Source organism: Zingiber officinale, chromosome 1A, assembly GCF_018446385.1.
Source record: "Zingiber officinale cultivar Zhangliang chromosome 1A, Zo_v1.1, whole genome shotgun sequence".
Lineage (NCBI taxonomy): Eukaryota > Viridiplantae > Streptophyta > Magnoliopsida > Zingiberales > Zingiberaceae > Zingiber > Zingiber officinale.
Window position 1 is genome coordinate 64538807 of NC_055987.1, and position 21115 is coordinate 64559921.

The 21115-nt window shown below is 41.3% G+C and overlaps 1 protein-coding gene across 1 annotated transcript in view; it reads right to left on the reverse strand.

Moving 5' to 3' along the window:
• Positions 1-11447: 11447 nt before the first annotated feature.
• LOC122025711 (PTI1-like tyrosine-protein kinase 3) overlaps positions 11448-21115 on the reverse strand; it is a 36767-nt gene continuing 27099 nt past the window's right edge. Inside the window, exons 7-8 of the mRNA XM_042584564.1 lie at positions 12007-12093; positions 11448-11913 (exon numbers count right to left, since the gene is read on the reverse strand). Of these exons, the coding sequence (XP_042440498.1) occupies positions 11764-11913; positions 12007-12093 (237 nt within the window). The 3' untranslated portion in view covers positions 11448-11763. The remainder of the gene's footprint in view (positions 11914-12006; positions 12094-21115) is intronic.

Consider the following 21115-nt stretch of genomic DNA (forward strand, 5'->3'; position numbering starts at 1 on the left):
ATATGCTGGTTTACCAAGAAGATGATTTGATCCCTGTGGGTTACACAGATTCTGACTTCTAATCAGATAGGGGCAATAGTAAGTCTACATCAGGTTATGTGTTTACTTTAGGAGGTGGAGCCATAGCATGGAGGAGTGTAAAGCAGAAATATGTTTCAGACTCAACCATGGAAGATGAGTATGTGGCAGCCTCTGAGGCAGCCAAAGAAGCAGTGTGGCTTAGGAACTTCTTGATGGACTTAGATGTGATTCCTGGTTTACCCAAAATCATCACAATTTATTGTGATAATAGCGGTGCAATAGTAAACTCGAAGGAACCATGAGCCCATAAGGCGAGTAAACACATAGAGCGCAAGTACCACATGATATGAGACATCATAAAGCGAGGAGAAGTTGTTGTTACCAAGATTGCATCAGCGGATAACGTGGCAGATCCTTTCACTAAGACCCTTCCAGCGAACGCTTTTGATCAGCATGTTGAAGGAATGAGAATCAGATGTATGGCAGCGCTTATGACAACATAGTCTTTTAGTATAAGTGGAGATTGTTAGAGTGTATACTAAAAGCCTAGCTTTTTGTAAACATTTATTTTTGAAATAAAAGAATCACATTGGTCAAATGTCTATATTTATATGCTAAGTGTAGTTGTTCAATTAATGTATATTGTAGATAACATGGTGTGTGGTGTAACACACAGAAAATCATGTTATCAGTTCTTTATAAATTATAAACAGTAGCTCACGACTAAGATGGATAGGAACGAACCATTGGAATAGTCGTAGTGTAATTTGGTATTAGTTTATCTTGACTATAAAATTACACTAGTACACTATGAGTGTATTGAGCAGGACCATTTGAGCTAGCTTTTTTTTATACTGACTAAATAAAAGAACAAGATCTTTGTTATTATGGAAGTGTGTACTCTTAAACCTAATATAATAACAAGCACATATACTTAATATTTATTTCTTTAATTTATCAAAGGGTGATATTTAGTTCGATAAATCAATAGGCCCGATAAGTTAGGAAATAATATTATTTATAGTGTGTGTTGTTGATTATAGAAGGAAACTGTGTCCTAGGAATCTAGGTTGATGATGTCCTCAAGAGGAGCTCATAAGGATTGCCATGTAAATTCTACAGGTGGACTTAGTCTGACATGATGATAAGGTTGAGTGGTACTACTCTTGGAGCTAGATATTAATTAAAGTGAGTTGTCAGTAACCCATTTAATTAGTGGGCATTCAATATCTTAAACACAGGGAGACTAACACACTCATGATAAGAAGGAGCTCATATAGTAATATGGGATTGGTGCAGTAGTTCAATAATAACTCTTTAGTGGAATGAGTTATTATTGATGAACTCGAGTTGGGTGTTCGGGGCGAACACGAGAAGCTCAAGTTCATCGGGAGACCAAAACCAATTCCTCCTCTCGGTTCCTATCGTAGCCTCTTATTTATAAAGTGTTATACTCACTCATACCCACCTTCTTACCCATCTCAAGGTGGTCGGCCAAGCCAAGCTTGGAGCCCAAGCAAGGGGTCGGCCAAGATTAATCCTTGGATGGACCAAGTGGTGGCCGGCCCTAACTTGGAGCCCAAGTTAGTGGTCGGCCACAATTAAATAAAAGGGGATTTTATTTTTTAAAAAAATATTTCCTTATGTGGAAGCCATGATTTAAGAGAGTTTTAAAATTAAATCTTTCCTTTTATAGTTTCTACAAAAGATTAAGAGAGAGGATTGATATCTTTCCTTATTTGTAGATTGAAAGGAAGATTTTAATTTTGGAGAAAACTTTCCTTATTGTAATCATCCACATGTTTTAATAGAGAGATTTTAATTTATAAAAGTTTCCTTTTATAACCAACCATGAAGGGAATTTTTAAAGAGAAAATTTTATTTTAAAATTTTCCAGAAACAAATTAGGAAGTTTTAATTTTGTATTTAAAACTTTCCTTCTTTAGAGGGCAATGAGGTGGCCGACCATTAAGAGTTTAAAAGGAAATTTTTAATTAAATTTTCCTTCTTAAACATTGGCAAGGAATATAAGAAAATTTTATTTATTAAACTTTCCTTATTTTCCAAGACCAAGGAATATAAAAGAGAGGGTAGAGGTGCCTCACCTCATAACATATCTTCTAGTATTCCTATCCTCTATTCCTTGGTGGTGGTCGACCCTCATCTTCTTCCTCTTCTCCTTTTTCTTCTTCTTTGGTGGCCGGCGGCATCAACTCTCTAGGAGACTCTTGGTGGCTGGATTTTTCTTGGAGAAGAAGTAGAGAAAGGAGGCTTTATTTCTTTGCATCCCTTGGAGCTTGGTTGGTGGCCGAAGTTCTTCATCTCTTGGAGATTGTTGTTGGCCGAAAATTGCAAGGAGAAGAAGGAAGCTTCGGTGGATTCTCGTCTTGGTAGATCGTCGCTCACACGACGTCCAAGATAAGAAGAGGAATACGACAGAAGATCGTGAGGTCTATAAGTTATAAAAGGTATAACTAGTTATTAATTTCCGCATCATAACTAGTTCATCCTTTTGTTTAGATCTTGAAATACCAAATACAAGAGGTTAATGAATCTAGGTTATCGAATTTATGTTTTCGATTTTGTGTTTCTTTTGTTTTTTGAACTTGTGATTCGATTGTCCTTTTTGGTTAAACCTAGAGTTACTATAAGAAAATTAAATATTGAATTTCGTTGAAAGGCTTTGTCTAGGAAGTGGTGGATGCTCCCATACCCAAGAAGGCCTAGAGTCTCGCCATGTTTAACCTGGAAGTCAATCTCTGAAATTAATATTTAATTGAATTTGTAACATAGATGGATTTTGATCAATAATGTTAAGCATCGTTTGCGATCCAAGTCTAAACCACTAAGAACAGATAAGTTGAATTTGAAATCAACAATGTTAAGTTTTGTTTGAGATTCCAAATTTAATTTCTAAAGAACACAATAGGTTGTTAGGAATGGTTCAGGATTTGTACAAAATTTTTGTACAGGGGAACCGGTACGATATTCCGAGTAGCAACCAACAGTAGGCTCGTTGAGACCAACTAGCACTACATCACCGTTGTCAGACAAGAGAAAAGAATATCTCTTAGGTTGATGATGAGTTCTATCAGATCTGCGTAAAGCTTGTGCTACTTGAACAGGTTATTGTTCCACAACTTCTTATGGTGTAACAAAATCATGATCCACAACATCTTGTGGTACCTATTCAATTTCCATCAAGGCGTCAATGCTAGTTTGTGTATCTTGAATTTCTTCAAGATCGACTTCACTCCCACTAGTTTTTCTAGAAATAAACTCCCTTTCTAGAAAGACATCATTTCTAGCAACAACCATTTTGCCTTGTGTGGGATTATAGAAGTAATATCCCTTTGTATCCTTGGGATATCCTACAAAATAGCACTTGTCTGATTTGGGTCCAACTTTATCTGAGACTTGTCGTCGAACGTAAGCCTCATAACCCCAAATCTTCATGAAAGATATTTTGGGACTCTTCCCAGTCCATATTGTATATGGTGTCTTTATGACAACCTTGGATGAAACTCAGTTAAGTGTGAAAGAGGCTGTCTCTAGAGCATGTCCCCAGAAGGATGTAGGAAGATTTGTATGACTCATCATTAATCGTACCATATCTAATAAAGTACAGTTCCTCCTTTCTAATACACCATTCCATTGTGGTGTTCCAGGTGGAGTGAGTTGAGATATGATCCCACACTCAACAAGATGGTCATGAAACTCTTGGCTAAGGTATTCCCCACCTCGATCTGATCAATGCATCTTAATACTCTTACCAAGTTGGTTTTGTACTTCATTCTTGAATTCTTTGAACTTTTCAAAGAATTCTAACTTGTGTCTCATCAAATACACATAGTCGTATCTACTGAAATCATCAGTGAATGTAGTGAAGTAATGTTAGCCTCCTCTAGCTTCTATTCTGAAAGGGTTACATACATCAGTATGTATGAGTCCTAACATATCATTAGCCATTTCTCTGTGTCCACTAAATGGAGTCTTAGTCATCTTGCCTTGAAGGTGAATCAAATGATTCCAAAAGTCCATCCTTATGGAGTTGGGATATGCGACTCATTTATGTGACTCAAGCGACAATGCCAGAGATATATTTGGTTGAAATCATTAGATTTGAACCATTTGGTATTTATGTTATAGATTGGGTTGCCAAAGTCTAGAACATAGAGTATATTCACAGGATGTACACTACAGTAGAACATTTCATTGAAATAAATAGAACAACATTTGTCCTTTATTACAAATGAAAAACCTTTCTTGTCCAAACAAGAAACAAAGATAATGTTCTTTGTCAAAGCGGGCACATAACAGCACTCTTCTAGTTCTAAAACAAGTTCAGTAGGCAAAGATAAGGAATATGTTCCTATAGAGACAACAGCAACTCTTGTACCATTTCCTACTCGTAGGTCCACTTCTCTCTTTGTCAATGTTATACTATTTCTCTTCCACTACACATTAGTATAAATGTGTGATGCACACTCAGTATCTAATACCCGTGAAGAAGAAATAGATAGATTAACTTCTATAACATATATACATGAGGTAGAAGTCTCACTTCTCTTCCATTTTCAGTTCCTCTAGGTATAACTTGCAATTCCTCTTCCAGTGTCTGGTCTCACCACAATGGAAGTAGGTTCCTTCCTTAACAACCCCACCTTTAGGTTTCAATGCATGAATCTTGCCCTTTCTTTTGGCTTGGGTCTTACCCTTACCTTTGGGCTTCCAATTGCCTTTGCCCTTAGACACCATCAAAATGGTACTAGGCTTTGCATCTCAGGCAGTTCTCAACATGCTCAACATCTCAGGCAGCGGTTTGTCAATTTCATTCATGTTATAGTTCATGACAAATTAACTATAGCTATCGGGCAATGACTGCAAGATAAGATCAGTAGTCAATTCTTGGCCTAGTGGAATTCCCAATCGCTATAGGTTTTCTACATACCCAATAATTTTAAGTACATATGATCCTACGGGACTTCCTTCTTGCATTCTGCATTGAAACAACGCTTTAGATATCTCAAATCTCTCATGTCTTGCTTGTCCTTGATATAGTTGTCCAAGATATTCAACAATATCATAAGCATCCATGTTCTCATGTTGCTTCTGAAGCTCAGAGTTCATGGTGGCGAGCATAAGGTATGATACATCTAATGCATCAATTTGATGCTTCTTGTAAGCATCCCTATCAGCTCTAGTGGCAATAGCAGGAAGTACTTCAGGAATAGGTTGCTCTAGGATGTACAGTTTTCTTTCTCTCTTGAGAACTATTCTCATGTTTCTATACCAGTCTAGAAAATTAGCTTCATTGAGCTTCTCCTTATCAAGGACAGATCATAGAGATAGTGTCTTCTACGTACTAGATGACATGGTGGTCTACAACAATAAAATGCAGAGAAGTATCCATTGGGTGCTACTTGGAATTCGGTTCTGTTTCCCTTGTTTAAAAATTTGTACAAGAACAGAACTTTTCCTAGCAGCCCATGTGCTCTACAGAAGTTAAACTTGGATTGCAAACGAAACCTAACATTTTTAATCCAAGTTGTTCTTTAGAAGTTAAACTTGGATTGGAAACGGAACTTAACATTTTTACTCCAAGTTCAACCCATGTGTTCTTCAGAAGTTAAACCATATTACAGAAGTTGATTAAATATCTATTTCAAAGATTGGCTTCCAAGTTAAACATAGCGAGGCACTCCGCCTTCTTGGGTATGAGATTATCCACCACTTCCTAGACAAAGCCTTTCAAAGAAATTGAATATTTAAACTTCTTACAGTAACCTTAGGTTTAACTATAGAGACCACAATAGAAACACAAAATCGAAACACATAATCGAAACATAAAATCGATAGCCTCTTGTGTTGGTATTTCAGGATTCATACAAAGAACACAAACTAATTATGCAGCGGAAACAAATAATTAGTTATACCTTTCTTTGTAGCTAAAAACCTCTTGATCTTCTGTTGTATTTCTCTCCTCCTCTTGGACATCGTGTGGGCGACGATCTACCCAGATGAAATTCACCCGAACCTTCTTCTTTGCCTACAAGTTTCGGCCACCCAAGGAATGCCAAAATAGGAAACTTCCTTCTCTTCTCCTTCCCCTCCAAGCAAACCGCCCACAAGAAGATGGAGCTTGATGTGCCGCCGACCTTAAGAGAAGAAAACAAAGGGAGAAGAGAAAGAGAGAAGGGTCGACCACCAAGGAAAAAGAGAAGAGGGAAAGCTTAGGTTTCGGCCCTAAGGGAACAAGAGAAATATGGAGATGTGTTATGTGTTATTCGTTATTCCCATAAGGCACCCTCTACCTCTCTTTTATAATCCTTGGTTATGGCAAAAAAAAATTAATAATAATTAAAATCTCTTTCTTTTAAATTTCCTATTGTGATGGCTACAAAAGGAAAGTTTAAAATTAAACTTCTCTTCTAAATCATGGTTACAAAAAAGGGAAGTTTTATCAAAATTAAAATCTCTCTTTTTAAACCAATATAGATGGCAACAAAAAAGGAAAGATTTTAAAATTTAAAACTCTCTTTTAAAACCATGTGAATGGCTTCAAAAAAGGAAAGATTTTAAAATTAAAATCTCTCTTTTAATCCTTTGTAGATTGCTATAAAAGGAAATATTTTAACAAAAATTAAAATCTCTCTTTTTATTTCATTAGTGGTCGGCCCCTTGCTTGGTCACCAAGCAAGGCTTGGCCGACCACATCTTGGACACCAAGATGGGCTTGGTCGGCCCCTTGCTTGGGCACCAAGCAAGGATGTGGCCGACCCCTAGCTTGGGTAAGAAGCTGGGCTTTGGGTGGATAAAAAGGTTTTTAATAAGAGGCTACAACAGGGACCTAGAGGAGGAATTGATTTTGATCTCATGATGGACTTGAGCTTCCTGTGTTCGACCCGAACACCCAACTTAAGTTCATCAATAATAACTCATACTACTAAAGAGTCATTATTGAACTACCGCACCAATCCCATATTACATTATGAGCTCCTTCTTATCATGAGTACGTTAATCTCCATGCGTTTAAGATATCGAATGTCCATTAATTAAATGAGTTACTGACAACTTACTTAATTAACATCTAGCTCCAAGAGTAGTACCACTCAACTTTATTGTCGTGTCCGACTAAGCCCACCTACAGAGTTTACATGACAATTCTTATGAGCTCCTCAAGGGGACATCATCAACCTAGATAACTAGGACACAGTTTCCTTCTATAATCAACAACACATCATATAAATAATATTATTTCTCAACTTATCGGGCTTATTGATTTAACGAATAAATCTCACCCATTAATAAATTAAAGAAATAAATACTAAGTATATGTGCTTGTTATTATATCAGAATTAAGAGTACGCACATCCATAATAACAGAGGTTATATTCTTTTATGCAGTTAATATAAAAGGAACAACCTCAAATGGTCCTGCTCAATACACACATAGTGTACTAGTGTAATTTTATAGTCAAGATAAACTAGTACCAAATTACACTACAACCATTTCAATGGTTTGTCCCAATCCATCTTGGTTGTGAGCTACTATTTATAATTTATAAGGAACTAATAACATGATCTTCTGTGTGACACCACACACCATGTTATCTATAATATAAATTAAATGGACAACTACATTTTACTAAATGCAGACATTTGACCAATGTGATTCTCATTTTAAAATAAATGTTCATACAAAAAGCTAGGCTTTTAGTATACATCTTAACAGTAGCATACTCAGATCATTTAATTAGGCCTTTAATTAAATGATTCTCCCACTAAATTCTAAAGTTTGATAGGAGCAAGTCACTACTAGCTCTAAACCCAAAAGTAAAGACATTCAAGTGGGACAAGATCCACATTATATCTTATCTTGAATTAGCTTTGGCTAATCACCCGAGACTTGTATAAATTAGGTAGGCAACGTGTACCAATTGGACAATATCCATATTATACCTTATCTTGAGTTAGCTTTGGCTAATCGCCCAAGATTTAGTACAACTTAGGTAGACAACGTTTACCAATTACATCCTATGTACCTCTTGTATCTTTAGGTGAATAAGACTATTTGTTCATTTTTCCCATCTTATGAAATCTATACTATAACTCATCTTGAGTTAGCTTTGGCTAATCGCCAAAGACTACTATAATTTGAATTTCATCATATGGGATATGCCTCTAAGTTCTCAACTTAATTAAGTCACACCCAAAGTCCAATAGTCGGACATCACAATTGTCCTGTCGCACTCTACTAAGATAAAATGAGTCACTTTGCTTTGGCAAACCTGACTACAAATGATCGAGGTAGTAGTGAGTACCAAACTTTGGCAAGCATATGAAAAGGACCTAATTACGATAGCTACACATGCATCACATACATTCATGGCATATCATGGCATACATCAACATATATGCTAATTTAAATGTAACATGGTTATGGCCCCATCACTACGATCTTCTCAAGCCAATGAGAAGAGCGATAAGTTAACGTAGGTCAAAGTAGCTTCTCCAAGTGCTTCCTTGGTCATCGTGTGTTATTGTCCTTCTCCCTTTTCACCCGTTGTCCAGTTGACTAACTCCTTTCTGATTTGTACATTACAAAATCTAAAGAAACTCGAGTTACATTTGAGTGTAGTCTAAATTACAACAAGAATAAAAGGATGAAGGCACGACACGCAGGCCGTATTATGAATTACAATATACACACATATCCAATCACATTGGGGGTTAAAGGTCATAACAATGCACCATGTCATATAACATTCACAATATTTTATGACATAAAATTTACTATGATTTTAACAATAAATTATGAGCCGCAACGCCACGGTGGTCCCACTAGCCGGTTAGCAGACGGGAGTCAAGGGGGCATCGCCCCTTGCGAGGTTTTCAGGGGGCAACACCCCCAAAGTAAAATTTATTTTGCATACTTATTTTATGAGTTACTACTATACCCGAGACCCTACTACCCACAATACCAACTATGTTTTATTCTAAACAAAACACCTCTGGCCGAGACCTTGCTGGTCACACACCAACTATGTTTTGTTCCCAACAAAACACCCCTTTCGGTCAAGGCTTAGGATTTGGCCGAGACACAAAATCTGGCCAAGACTCATAGTCTGGCCGAGATTCACAATCTGGCTGAGACTCATAGTCTGGCCGAGACTCATAATTTTGCAAATCACAGTAAACCTATCATGCAATTTCTATATCATATATAAAAATTCTAACAACTTAGTATATGTCTTCGCAAGTGGCTCTGATACTAGTGTAGGGATCTAGCGCACTAAACACGCTTAAGCACAGCGGAAAATTAACTAGATCCTCTCTAGAAGATCCATGCGAAGGAGAAAACAATCATATACTAAGTTTTATATGAGAGGTATACCTTTGTTGCGTGCCTTTCGCAATCCCGACAGCAGTCTTTTCTTTAGATCCAGATGTCAGTGCGTTCAAGCGCTCGCGCCTCTACGGTATCCATACGAACATATCCTTTGTTCGTCGCACGAACGAAGCCTTCGGAGAATAACTATCTTCTTGTGCTAGCAAGAAACATGGTTTGGCCAAACTTTGAGGATTCGGCCAAGGAAGGAGGAGGAAGGAAAGGGGAGATCAAGAGTCATCATCTTCATCTCTTTCTCAACTCTTAATCATCTTATGAAAAATAAATCCAAAAAACCTATTTATATTCATCCCATGAATACCAAGGGTTTTTGTCTTTTTGTATTCTTCTTAATGGGTTGGATTTATTATATTGGATTAACTATTAATCCAATAACCTAATAAGTCTAACTCATTGAGTCTAACCCATTAATCCAATGTGTCTAATTCGGATTGGACTCAATTCAATGAGTAGGTTCATTTGAGTCTAACTCAATGAGTAACCCAAAATTCCTAATCATCTCATGATTGACTCTTAGGGCTAATTACTAACATGGTTTAAGTTTTAGATGTGGATTGCAATATAGATCCAATAACCTAGTTTCTTAATATTGATGAATAGTCCTTGTAAGATGGGTTTGGTATAAGAGGAAGACATTTGGTTTCAAGTTGGGCAAAATTGAGCTTCTTTTTCTTCCTCCTCTTCCCCATTGAGATGAGACTCTAGTTGTTGCTTACTTCATGCAAAAGACCTTTTGCTACTTGCAAGAACTTCGTTCAACGACAAAGATTCAATGGCATTGGCTCTCAATTCAGGTCAGCCCTTTGTTTGCCATTGTTTTGATTTGCAATATAGTAGATGATGATAATTAGATCCTCTATATGCCTAAGAAAGTTGAATAGATGCAATGTAAATCTCGAAAACTTGTAGAAAATATTATGCAGTGCAATTAATAATAATCATATAAAGGCAGTAGGAGATGCTTGTATGTTTTTTTTAAAATTTAAATTGTCAACTCTTCAAATTAATTAATCCTAGAGATGATTCATCCAGTCTCAAAAAGATTTCCTACCAACGTAAATCTAAAAGTACGAACGACTCATTGCTCTGTAACTAGTGTTCCAGAGGTATCTTCCCGCTAGTAGAAATTAATTTCATAATATATCATAGCTAAGAATTAATGTTTGATTACATATAAAAGCGGTCCACTATAGCCCGAGACAGTAGTAAGTGCCCTTGCATACTTTATACGTGAATAAGGGCAGTGGATACCCGATCTTAGCCCACATCGATGTAGTTTATTTACTCATTATAGTAAAGGTGATCATATTCATTTTAGATGTCTCTCGTAGCCGTCCCAAGTTAAGTAATATAAAGAGAGACAAATTATTTAATTTTTTTACTTTGGAACACTGCCATGTATGGAACGCAGCACGTGAGGATAGCAAGAATATATATATATAGGCACTAGCTTGGAGTAGGCATGTGATGACTCTGTCAACCCAGCTCTTACCTGGATAACATGGTTCATTCTAACAACTAAGCCCAACCCACAGGTCAGCTCGACCGTTCACTACACTTGCATGATCTGCTTGGTTCTATTTAATCCACTCAATTGGACTGGACAGACCGGCTCAACGAATCTGCCTGCCTTGATCAACCCCACTCAACCTGCCTGATCTAATTTGTCCTCCAGTGCAATCATCCTGCCTAGCCAGTTCCACTAGATCCGCTCGGCTTATCTGACTTGACTAACTTGACAGGTTTGCACAGCCTGATTAGATCCTTTTGGCAACAAGTCCAAGCTGAACACTTGCTACTCCACTTGAAGACTAAAAAAAGGGTCAATGTGTGTTGTCACATCCAATGCTGCTGGAACGAATAAATCAACCTTGATAAATACAAAATGGGAGGAAGTGGGAGGACAACTGATGCAAGCATAAAATATCATATTCAGACACCACATCGACTAGCTAGAGGACATCACTAAGAAGTTTACTGAAAATTTCAATCAACAATTCCTCAGAAGGAAGTCTGAAAATAATAAGCACTCCTGGTTATTAAAGTTTTGACTGAGTAATAGAGAGCGTAACGCATATTACAACCTTCAACAACACAACCGTTTGTGTTGTCTCACAGCCGTCTCCAAAAGAACTGAAGCATGAGAGGATTTAACAACACATATTCACCACCCACAAGAATCTCGTAATCAATGGTCCATATGATACTAGAAAATACAGGAAAGAATTGTATCTCACAAGCAGGCCTGATAACTACCTAACTGTCGATTGTCCTTGTACAAGGCATACCATCATCACAAGTTGGATTAATGCAAAATGATCCTTTCATCCTTAATCTGAAGATGGGGGAGCAGTAGCAGCAGGTGGTGCAGCAACAGCTGCCTTATTTACAAGAAGAGGAGAGAGAGCCTTAACCACAATGCTCATATTGGGTCGAAATTCAGATTCGTATTGAACACATAGTGCTGCCACTGCAGCCAACTGTATGAACAAAATAGAAAACATTGCTATGTGATGAAAGCTATCCAAATTGTTCAAGAACAAGTAGAACGTAAACATGCAGAAGAAAGAAACCTTTGCAACTCCTTTTAGTGGATACTCTCCCTTCAGTCTTGGATCTATACATTGCTTTACTTTGTCTTCACTCAATCTTGGAGTGGCCTGTAAAGCAGGAAGGGAACACTATTAAGGATGGAACTAGTTGTTGACTGATTAGGATGCTAAATTGAATATATAACATGGTATAAAATAATGCAACTTCAGTCTAGTTACTTTAAATAAAACAGGCTAATTATTCAAAAGCCTCTAAAAAAATACAAAAATCTCCAGTTACCAAGAATGAATGAAAATTATTGATGTTAGACATGTATCTAGATCAAACTGCTATCAGAGCCTTCATTTTGTTTGTCCTCATTGAGTTATAAAAAAAGAATAGTGTACCCCATGTCTTCATTTGGCAGTAGTAAGTGCACCGATCGTGACATTTTTTTTAGTAAAAGTGAGTTCGGTAGTGTCGCTCCAAGGGGATTACTTGATGTTGTCAACAATGGCAAAATATTTTTTCTTTATTCTCTTAAATGATGAAGTAGATATTGTTGCAAATGACAGACTCAAAAAAGGTGACTTAAAATATAAGTATTGTGATGGTAGTGCTAGATTATTTTTTTTATCGTTATCAATGTTAAGATCCTCATATGAATCACCTTTATAGCTATCTTGTTCTTGTTTTTTCTTTTGCTCTCTCTTTCACTCATGGTTTGAAATCTCATATCGTGATGGGTGAAATTGTCGAAACATATCATTTTCGTAAATCACCAAGATTTGATACCACTCAATGCCAAAGTTGAAAATATTGAATCGCATCATAGTTTTAGTTTTTGATCGGAGATATCACTTCAATATCATGCCGACACTCTGATGCATGGTGCAGGTAATATATTGGAGGTTGAAAAGGGAAGGAGATATTGTCAAGTTTTGATAATTTACTAGATTGATATGTTTTGACCATTTTACTCAACATGATACAAGATTTAATACTATGTTCAGCTCAGACAATATTTCCTTCATATATTTCATCTGCTTCTTTCTTTAATTCCAATCTATTATCAGCATCATGCTTCAAAATCATTACAATACCAAAATAGTATTATTCCAGTCAAAGATCAAAACTTTGATGCGGCTGGAAATTTTAAACCTCGCTTCAACTAGTATTTTTTTTCCGATTGTACTCCAAACTTATATTATCACACATTATCTCGGGTAATGAATAACTCATAACTTCATTATTTCTTCTTCTTCAAAGATCTTTTCTTCTTGTAGTTTTGAAAAGGATAATGCAACTTTTAGGGTCCAAGGATGATATATTTTAACTCTCTTCTTGGACGTCAAAATAAAATCCATAAAAGTATGTAGCAAATTTTGCTCTGACCAACCACTAGTTTAATTTGGTTAAAGTGTTAAAGAAAATGATTATGGTACTCAGGTAGTATTGTAACTAATCAAATTTTAGATAACTCCTCATTTGCATTGTCATACTCTTATGGAATAAAATGGTAACCCTCAACAAACTCCATTTGTGATGCAAATCCATAACATACTCAAATAATTGATATTTTTAGAGAGCTTCCTCTTCACGATGCAAAAGAAGTCATCTCCACCTTGGAGTCATTTGGCAAAGTGTAAGAGTAAAAAACCTTCAGCTCTCAAAATCAATCCAATAGGATCTCCACTTCTCTAATAAGAGAATTTATCTTTTGTCTCATCTCGTACGTTCTTTAGTTTTTTGCCATATGGTATCTACTTGCAATCATATTAGAATTGTTCAAACATATTGTTTTTAATAATATATTTTTGTTCTTATAATGGAAATAAACAAATAAGAAAATTATAAAGGAAGCTTCTTTAAATAAAATTGTAATTGATACGGCGATAAGGCCCACCCTGCAGGGGTTAGTTGTCACGATGGAGGTCAAAATTAGGACGGTCAACGTTCAGGTATCATACGGCCAAACGAATGATAATCGTTACGACCAAACAGATGATAATCGTATTGGCCGATCGGGCGATCAGGCCCCCGACCGGGAGGATAAGGTTCCGGTCTGACCCCACCTTTGACTCGGGGAGGTGTGTCAAACAGCCGACGCTCAATGGAGTGGTGTTGGACGCCAAAAGGAGGAGGGGACGATATGTAGAATCCTGGCCGAGTAGCTACCCCGCTCGGCCAGGCAACAGGACTCGGCACGGGCGCAACAAAGTTATGGCCGAGTAGCTACCCCGCTCAGCCCGGCAACAGGATTTGGCACAAGCGCAGCGTAGTTTCGACCGAGCAGATGCGGAATTCTGGCCGAGCGGCTAACTAGCTCAACCTAGCAACGGACCCACTATGTTATCTCTCGACATCTTTTTCGGAGTTAGTGCCGCTGACACCAGACATGGTTGACTGGAAGATCGTACGACGGAAGCTTCCACTGTCACATCAAAGATATGCTCGGCTTATTAAAGTATTGTGTTAGAGACACTTTACTGGCAAATCTTTTTAGGGGAAACTTCGAGAAACATGCTCGCTTAGGAAAGCGTGCATACGCGCTACAGGAACTTTTTCTTGTTGCTCCGCCTTCTACATCATCGTCGGTGACTGACTTGAGCGTCGGAGGGCCAATCCCAGGACCTCTTCCCTAGCTCGGCACTAACGTCATCTGTTTTGCAAGGCGGAGTGGAGTCTACGGGTGGTCAGCGGGACCTCCACATCCCTAGCTTTGCATCTCATTGACTTTCGGACAGGATCATATTGGCGCCGTCTGTGGAAACTTAACCTGCATCCGAGTTGAGAAGATGGTCGAGCAGTAGCAACAACAGGCGTTAGTCGATCGACAAGTACCACAACATGCGACGTCGACGGCCGAAAGACAAGCAGGGCTAGAAGACCAAGTGAAACAAGTTTCCATATGGAGGCAGAATAGGAGGCCGACCGGCACGCAGGGAGAAGCGCCGCACGCGCCAATCCCCTTCTATCGTGCTTTGTTTAAACTCCCTCAGAAATAGCCCAAGCGAACCAGGAACAGGGATCATCTTTGAATGACACTCCCGTTCAGGATGCCCGAAAGGCAAGGTGCCCGGAAGCCACGATTCGCCCAAACGAATCAATCTGTAATTCTCTAAGGAGATCTTGCGCGGCCCTCTACCCAGACACTATACCCCGATGGTGATCGGAGAATACAACGGAGCGACCGATCCAGATGATCATCTGAATAAGTTTGATAACGCAGCCACACTGCACCAGTACACAGATGGGGTGAAGTGTCAAGTCTTTCTCACTACGCTTTCCGGATCGGCACAACGCTGGTTTAGAAGATTGTCGGACGGATCGATACAGCTTCAAAGAGTTCCGAGCTATATTCCTGCACCATTTTACCAGCAGTCGACGCTATCAGAAGACGAGCGTCAGCCTCTTTGCCCTAAAGCAGGGGCTCAAGGAAGCGCTCAGAGCGTACATCAAGCACTTTAACCAAGTAGCCATGGACATTTCATCGGTCTCTTCTAAGATGCTAATGAACGCCTTCACCCAGGGACTCGTCAAAGGAGAGTTCTTCCGGTCACTCATCAGGAAGTCGTCCAGAGACTTCGACCACCAGCTCAAGAAGGCCACTGAATACATAAATGTGGAAGAAGCTCAAGCGGCAAGAAAAAAGGAAACGCCGACCAAACCCTCGTCGGCGTCCGCGCGTCGACCGTTGAAGAGCCACCAGCCGCCTAAGGGTCAAGGGAAGAGGGAGCGCAACCACACCAGGAGGTCAGGACACATGCCGTGCAACATGTGGCCTCCGGTCATCATAAGGCTGCAAAAGGCAAGGTATAGACGCTAATGTTCTGCTATTTTCATCAGTCGGTGACGCACAACACGCGCGACTGCTATGATCTGACACCGATCGTTAGCCGATCGGCGCCAAGAGGATACCGCCGCTGATCTCCGTCACCCGATCGGCGCCATAGGCATAGATCCATGGGGTGGCGTGAGGACGAAAGAAGGGCGCTCGAGCGACGTGATCAACAACACCAGCAGAGGGATAACACGGGTCCCTCCCGACTCCCTGCTGAGCAGAATAGACCCTCAGCTCGGGAAGAAGAAAACAGAAGCAATGTCGCCCAGGGAAAAATAGGCATAATCGCCAAGGGACTAACCGGCGGCGACTCCAACAGATCCAGGAAGTCGCACGCTCGCCGATTGGAAATCCGCGCCGTGGGATGTAGCAAGAGAGGGCTGAAGGGCCCGAGATCAGCTTCGGTCCCAAAGATTTGGAGGAAGTGGAGATCCCTCACGACGACGCACTGATCATCCGAGCAGTAATTGTCAATTATACTATTCATCGAACCTTTGTTGACACAGGGAGCTCGGTGAACACCATCTTCAAGAAGGCTTCCGATCAATTATAAATCGATCGAAACGAGTTGCTACCTATAACAATCCCGCTCTACGGTTTCATACGCAATGAGGTATTGCCACTCGGACAGGCCAAGCTGGCCATCTCAATCGGAGAAGAGCCGCTGATGAGAAGCAGGACCTCAAACATCATCATGGTGGATGCACCGTCGGCCTACAATGTCATCCTGGGCCGATCGTTCCGGGTAGTGGTATCTACATACTACCAAAAGATCAAATTTCCGGTGGATGACCGGGTGGGAGAAGTCAAAGGCGACCAGCTTGCTGCTCGACGATGCTACGTCGAAATGGACAAGTCAAAAGCTAAGAACGCTCGGAAGAATTCACGCCTGGAGGTAAACGCAATCACTGAAAAACCTCCTACATTGGTATACGAAGAAAAGGAGGAGGTTCAGATCCACCCAAGCCGAACAGAAGCAACCACCTTTATCGCCGCCGACCTGGAGGAGGAGAAGAAGGCAGAGTTGGTCGTCTGCCTCAGACAAAATTATAATGTGTTCGCATGGTCAACACATGAGCTTCCTGGAATCTTACCGAACATCGCCCAGCATGAGTTTCACGTCCGACCGGACACTCGGCCGGTAAAGCAAAGGAAAAGAGATTTCAGCACGGAGCAAAACTTGATCATCTGGACAGAAAAAGAAAAACTGCTGAAGGTCGGCCATATAAGAGAAGTCCAATTCCAGAGCTGGCTCGCTAACGTCATGCTAGTCTCTAAGCCGGGAAATAAATGGCGGATCTGCATTGACTTTCATGACCTGAATAAGGCATGCATAAAGGATTTCTATCCGCTGCTTCGGATAGACCAAATGGTGGACTCTACTGCGGGCTGCGAGCTGATCTGCATGCTTGATGCTTATCAGGACTATCATCAAGTGTTGCTCGCCCGAGAAGACCAGGAGAAGATCAGCTTTATTACTGCCAACGGAACATTCTGCTACAACGTCATACCGTTCGAACTCAAGAACGCAGACGCTACTTACCAGCGACTCATGAACAAGATGTTCTGGAGGGAGATCGTCCGTAACATGGAGGTATATGTGGACGATATATTGATAAAATCTCTCCGTGCTACTGACCTATGCGCATATATTGATGAGATCTGTCAAACTCTGAGGGCTTACGGGATAAAACTGAACCCGAATAAATATCTATTCGGCATGAAGAGTGGTCGTTTCCTGGGTTACATTGTCACCGAGCAGGGCATCGAAGCCAATCCAAGCAAGGTTAAGGCGCTACAAGACATGTCACCACCCCGGAGCTTGAAGGAAGCCCAACGGTTGATCGGTCGGATCACAGCACTATCCAGATCATCCGACCGGAGCTTGCCATTCTTTAAGGTGCTTCATCGAGCTACAAAATTCCAATAGGACGCCGAGTGTGATCGGACGTTAGAAGAGCTCAAGAAGTATCTTAATTCCTTACTTATATTAGCCAAGTCGATTGTTGGTGAGCCGCTCTGGATCTATCTAATCATCCAACGAACATACGGTTGGATCGGCTTCAATAAGGCAGAACGGCCAGGAACAACAGCCTGTATACTTTTTAAACCATATATTGAAGGATGTCGAGTCTCACTACACCGGTCTGGAAAATTAGCTTATGCATTTGACACTCGCCGCTCGGAGGCTTCATCCATACTTTCTAGCACACTTAATCATCGTGCTAACTAACAGCGCCTTGGGGCAAATCCTTCTCAACCGAGGCATTTGGGAGACTAATAAAATGGACGATCGAGCTAAGTGAATTCGAACCCCGAACGGCAATCAAGACCCAAACCTTGGCTGATTTCATCACAGAGGTCCAGAATGTCGAGCCGGAGGCAACCTGGAAGATATATGTGGATGGTTCGTCCACTCTGCAAGGTAGCAGGATTGGCATAATGTTAAGCTCACCGCAGAAAGACTGAATGCACCTGTCAGTACGGCTGAACTACAAAGCCACCAATAATGAAGTTGAGTATGAAGCATTGGTAGTCGGCTTATGGGCGGCCCGGCATATGGGAGTCGTTAAAGTCCTCATCCACTCGGACTCTCAATTGGTTGCTCAGCAGCTATCAAGGACGTTCGAGATAAACAATACCTGGTTCAAGTTCTATGCGGAAGCCTTCAAGAAGCTGAAAGTCAACATTAAGGAGGTCGTCATACAGAAGATCCCCCCATCGGAGAACCAAGCAGCAGATGAGTTGGCAAGATTAGCCAGCTCCTTGACGTTGATCGCTATAGAGCATCCGATCGAGCAAGTCTCATTAGTGGCGCATATCGACAGGACAGAAGGGATAACTCTCCCGAGTGACTGGAGAACGACACTGATAGAGTTCCTCCGATCGGGAGTCACACCGGCCAATTAGGTGGAAGCCCGTCTACTAAAGAAGAGAGTCGGACGGTTCACCCTTGTCGAAGATCAGTTGTATAAAAGAGTCTTCTCCAAACCCTTGTTCAAATGCGTCAGGCCAGAAGATGCCGAGTACATCTTGAAGGAAGTACATCAGGACTTTTGTGGAGGTCACCCAGGCAGTCGCTCGCTAGCCCGAAAGATACTTTTGACCGGATATTTTTGGCCCACTCTTTAAGAGGACTCCGCTCAGAAGTAGGCACTTGCCTGTCCTGCCAAAAATATCAAAATACTTCGCACTGTCTAACCGAGGAGATAAAGACATCCAAGGCGTCTTGCCCGTTCGACCAATAGGGCATAGACATCGTTAGGCCATTTCCCATGGCGACAGGTCAGCGGAGATTCCTGATCGTCACCGTGGACTACTTCTCGAAGTGGGTGGAAGCCGAGCCACTTGCAAGAATACCGAGCATATGGTCATTAAGTTCGTTTGGCAAAACATCATATGCCGATTCGGCATCCTACGCCGGCTCATATCAAATAATGGGAGACAATTCACCGGTCAGAAGCTTAGAAAGTGGTGTGAGGGCTCTAGCATCTAGCAGGTCTTCACCTCTGTGGCCTACCCAGAGCAACGGATAAGCGGAAGTCGCCAATAGGGAAATCCTCAGAGGACTACAGGCTCGGCTCGACCACAAGCAGCTGGGTTGACGAGCACCCCAGTGTATTGTAGGCCCTTCGTACGACCAAAGGAGGGGACCGGCGTAACTCCTTTCCACTTGGTATACGACGACGAAGCAATCGTCCCTGTAAAGGTTGGAGTGGAATTCGATCGGGTGCGGTTCTACGATAAAGCAAATGTCAGACGGAGATTCATGGAGCTCGACTTGGTGGACGATATGCGGGCTAAAGCAGCCATTCGGCTAATAGCGTACAAACAGTGGATGAAACAGATCCCGAGGTCTTTCCAGGTCGGCGATCCCATGTGGAAGAAAGTAAAGTCGGTCGGTGACGTCGCCAAGCTCGAAGCCCTATGGGTGGGACCTTTTAAAGTCGTGCAGAGGCTCCGCTCAGGCACCTACTATTTGGAGGATGAGAACGGAAGGTTGGTCGAGCGGCCGTGGAGCGCGAATCATCTCCAACCCTACAGGGTCGGGTGAGAGGTGCGCAAGTGAACACGGATGTATTTGTATATTGCTTCATGGATGCAGGACAAATTTGAATAAAAGCGAAGTATACCACTTTTGAGCTGAGTCAACGTCTTCACCAACGGTCGAGCGGCGACCTTAAACCCTCGTCTTCACCAACGGTCAAGACGACCTTAAACCCTCGTCTTCACCAACAATCGAGCAGCGACCTTAAACCCTAGTCTTCATCAGCGGTCGAGCGACGACCTTAAACCCCCGTCTTCATCAACGATCGAGCGGCGACCTTAAACCCCCGTCGTCATCAGCGGTCGAGTGGCGACCTTAAACCCCGATCGTCACCAATGGTCGAGCAGCGACCTTAAACCCGAGTCTTTACCAACGATCGAGCGGTGATCTTAAACCCTCGTCTTCACCAACGATCGAGCGACGACCTTAAACCCTAGTCTTCATCAGCGGTCGAGTGACGACCTTAAACCATAGCCTTCACCAACGGTTGAGCGACGACCTTAAACCCCTGTTGTCATTAGTGGTCGAGCGGCGACCTTAAACCCTTGTCTCGATAAGCGGTCAAGCGTTGATCTTATAATTCAAGAACGATAAACGGCCAACCGTGAATACGCGCTACTCAAAAGCTGCAAGTCATCAAAATACGGTGATCGTTCGGGATTATTCTGCTATGACTTCTCGTCACCGATCGGAAGGTCAGAAAGCCACAATAAGCAACTCATAATCTTGCTCAGGATTTTACGTGGCAACACGTGAACAACTAAAATACGAGTCAAATCGAAAGATGTCAAATGGAGGCAAGGGGATGAATGAATAAAAAAAGATCACCAGACGGGTGATCATTCATTAATACTTGAAATGAGGATTACAAACAGCTTGCATGAGGATTACAAACAGAAGGGTGAATACAAAATCACTCGAGCAAAGATCACTTTAGATAATCCAAGACATCATCGGGCAGCGATTCAGTCAGCTTGTCCCGACTGATGACCTTACTCGATAGAGCAGTAAGGAGGTAGTCACCTTCCTTGAGTTGGTCGAACGTCCCTTTGATCGCCAGGTCAAACAGACGAAGTGCCCGGTCAGCGACCTTGACATTAAAAACATCCGAGCGGATGTAGGCTTGCTTCATGAGTTCGAACCGACCCGACTCGGCTCTCTGATATGTCTCTAGGGCCGCTCGGGAGGCCTTAAGTTCTTCCTTCAACCAGGCCAACTCTTCGTCTTGGCGTCGAGCTGGGTCTTCGTTGAAGTTTGC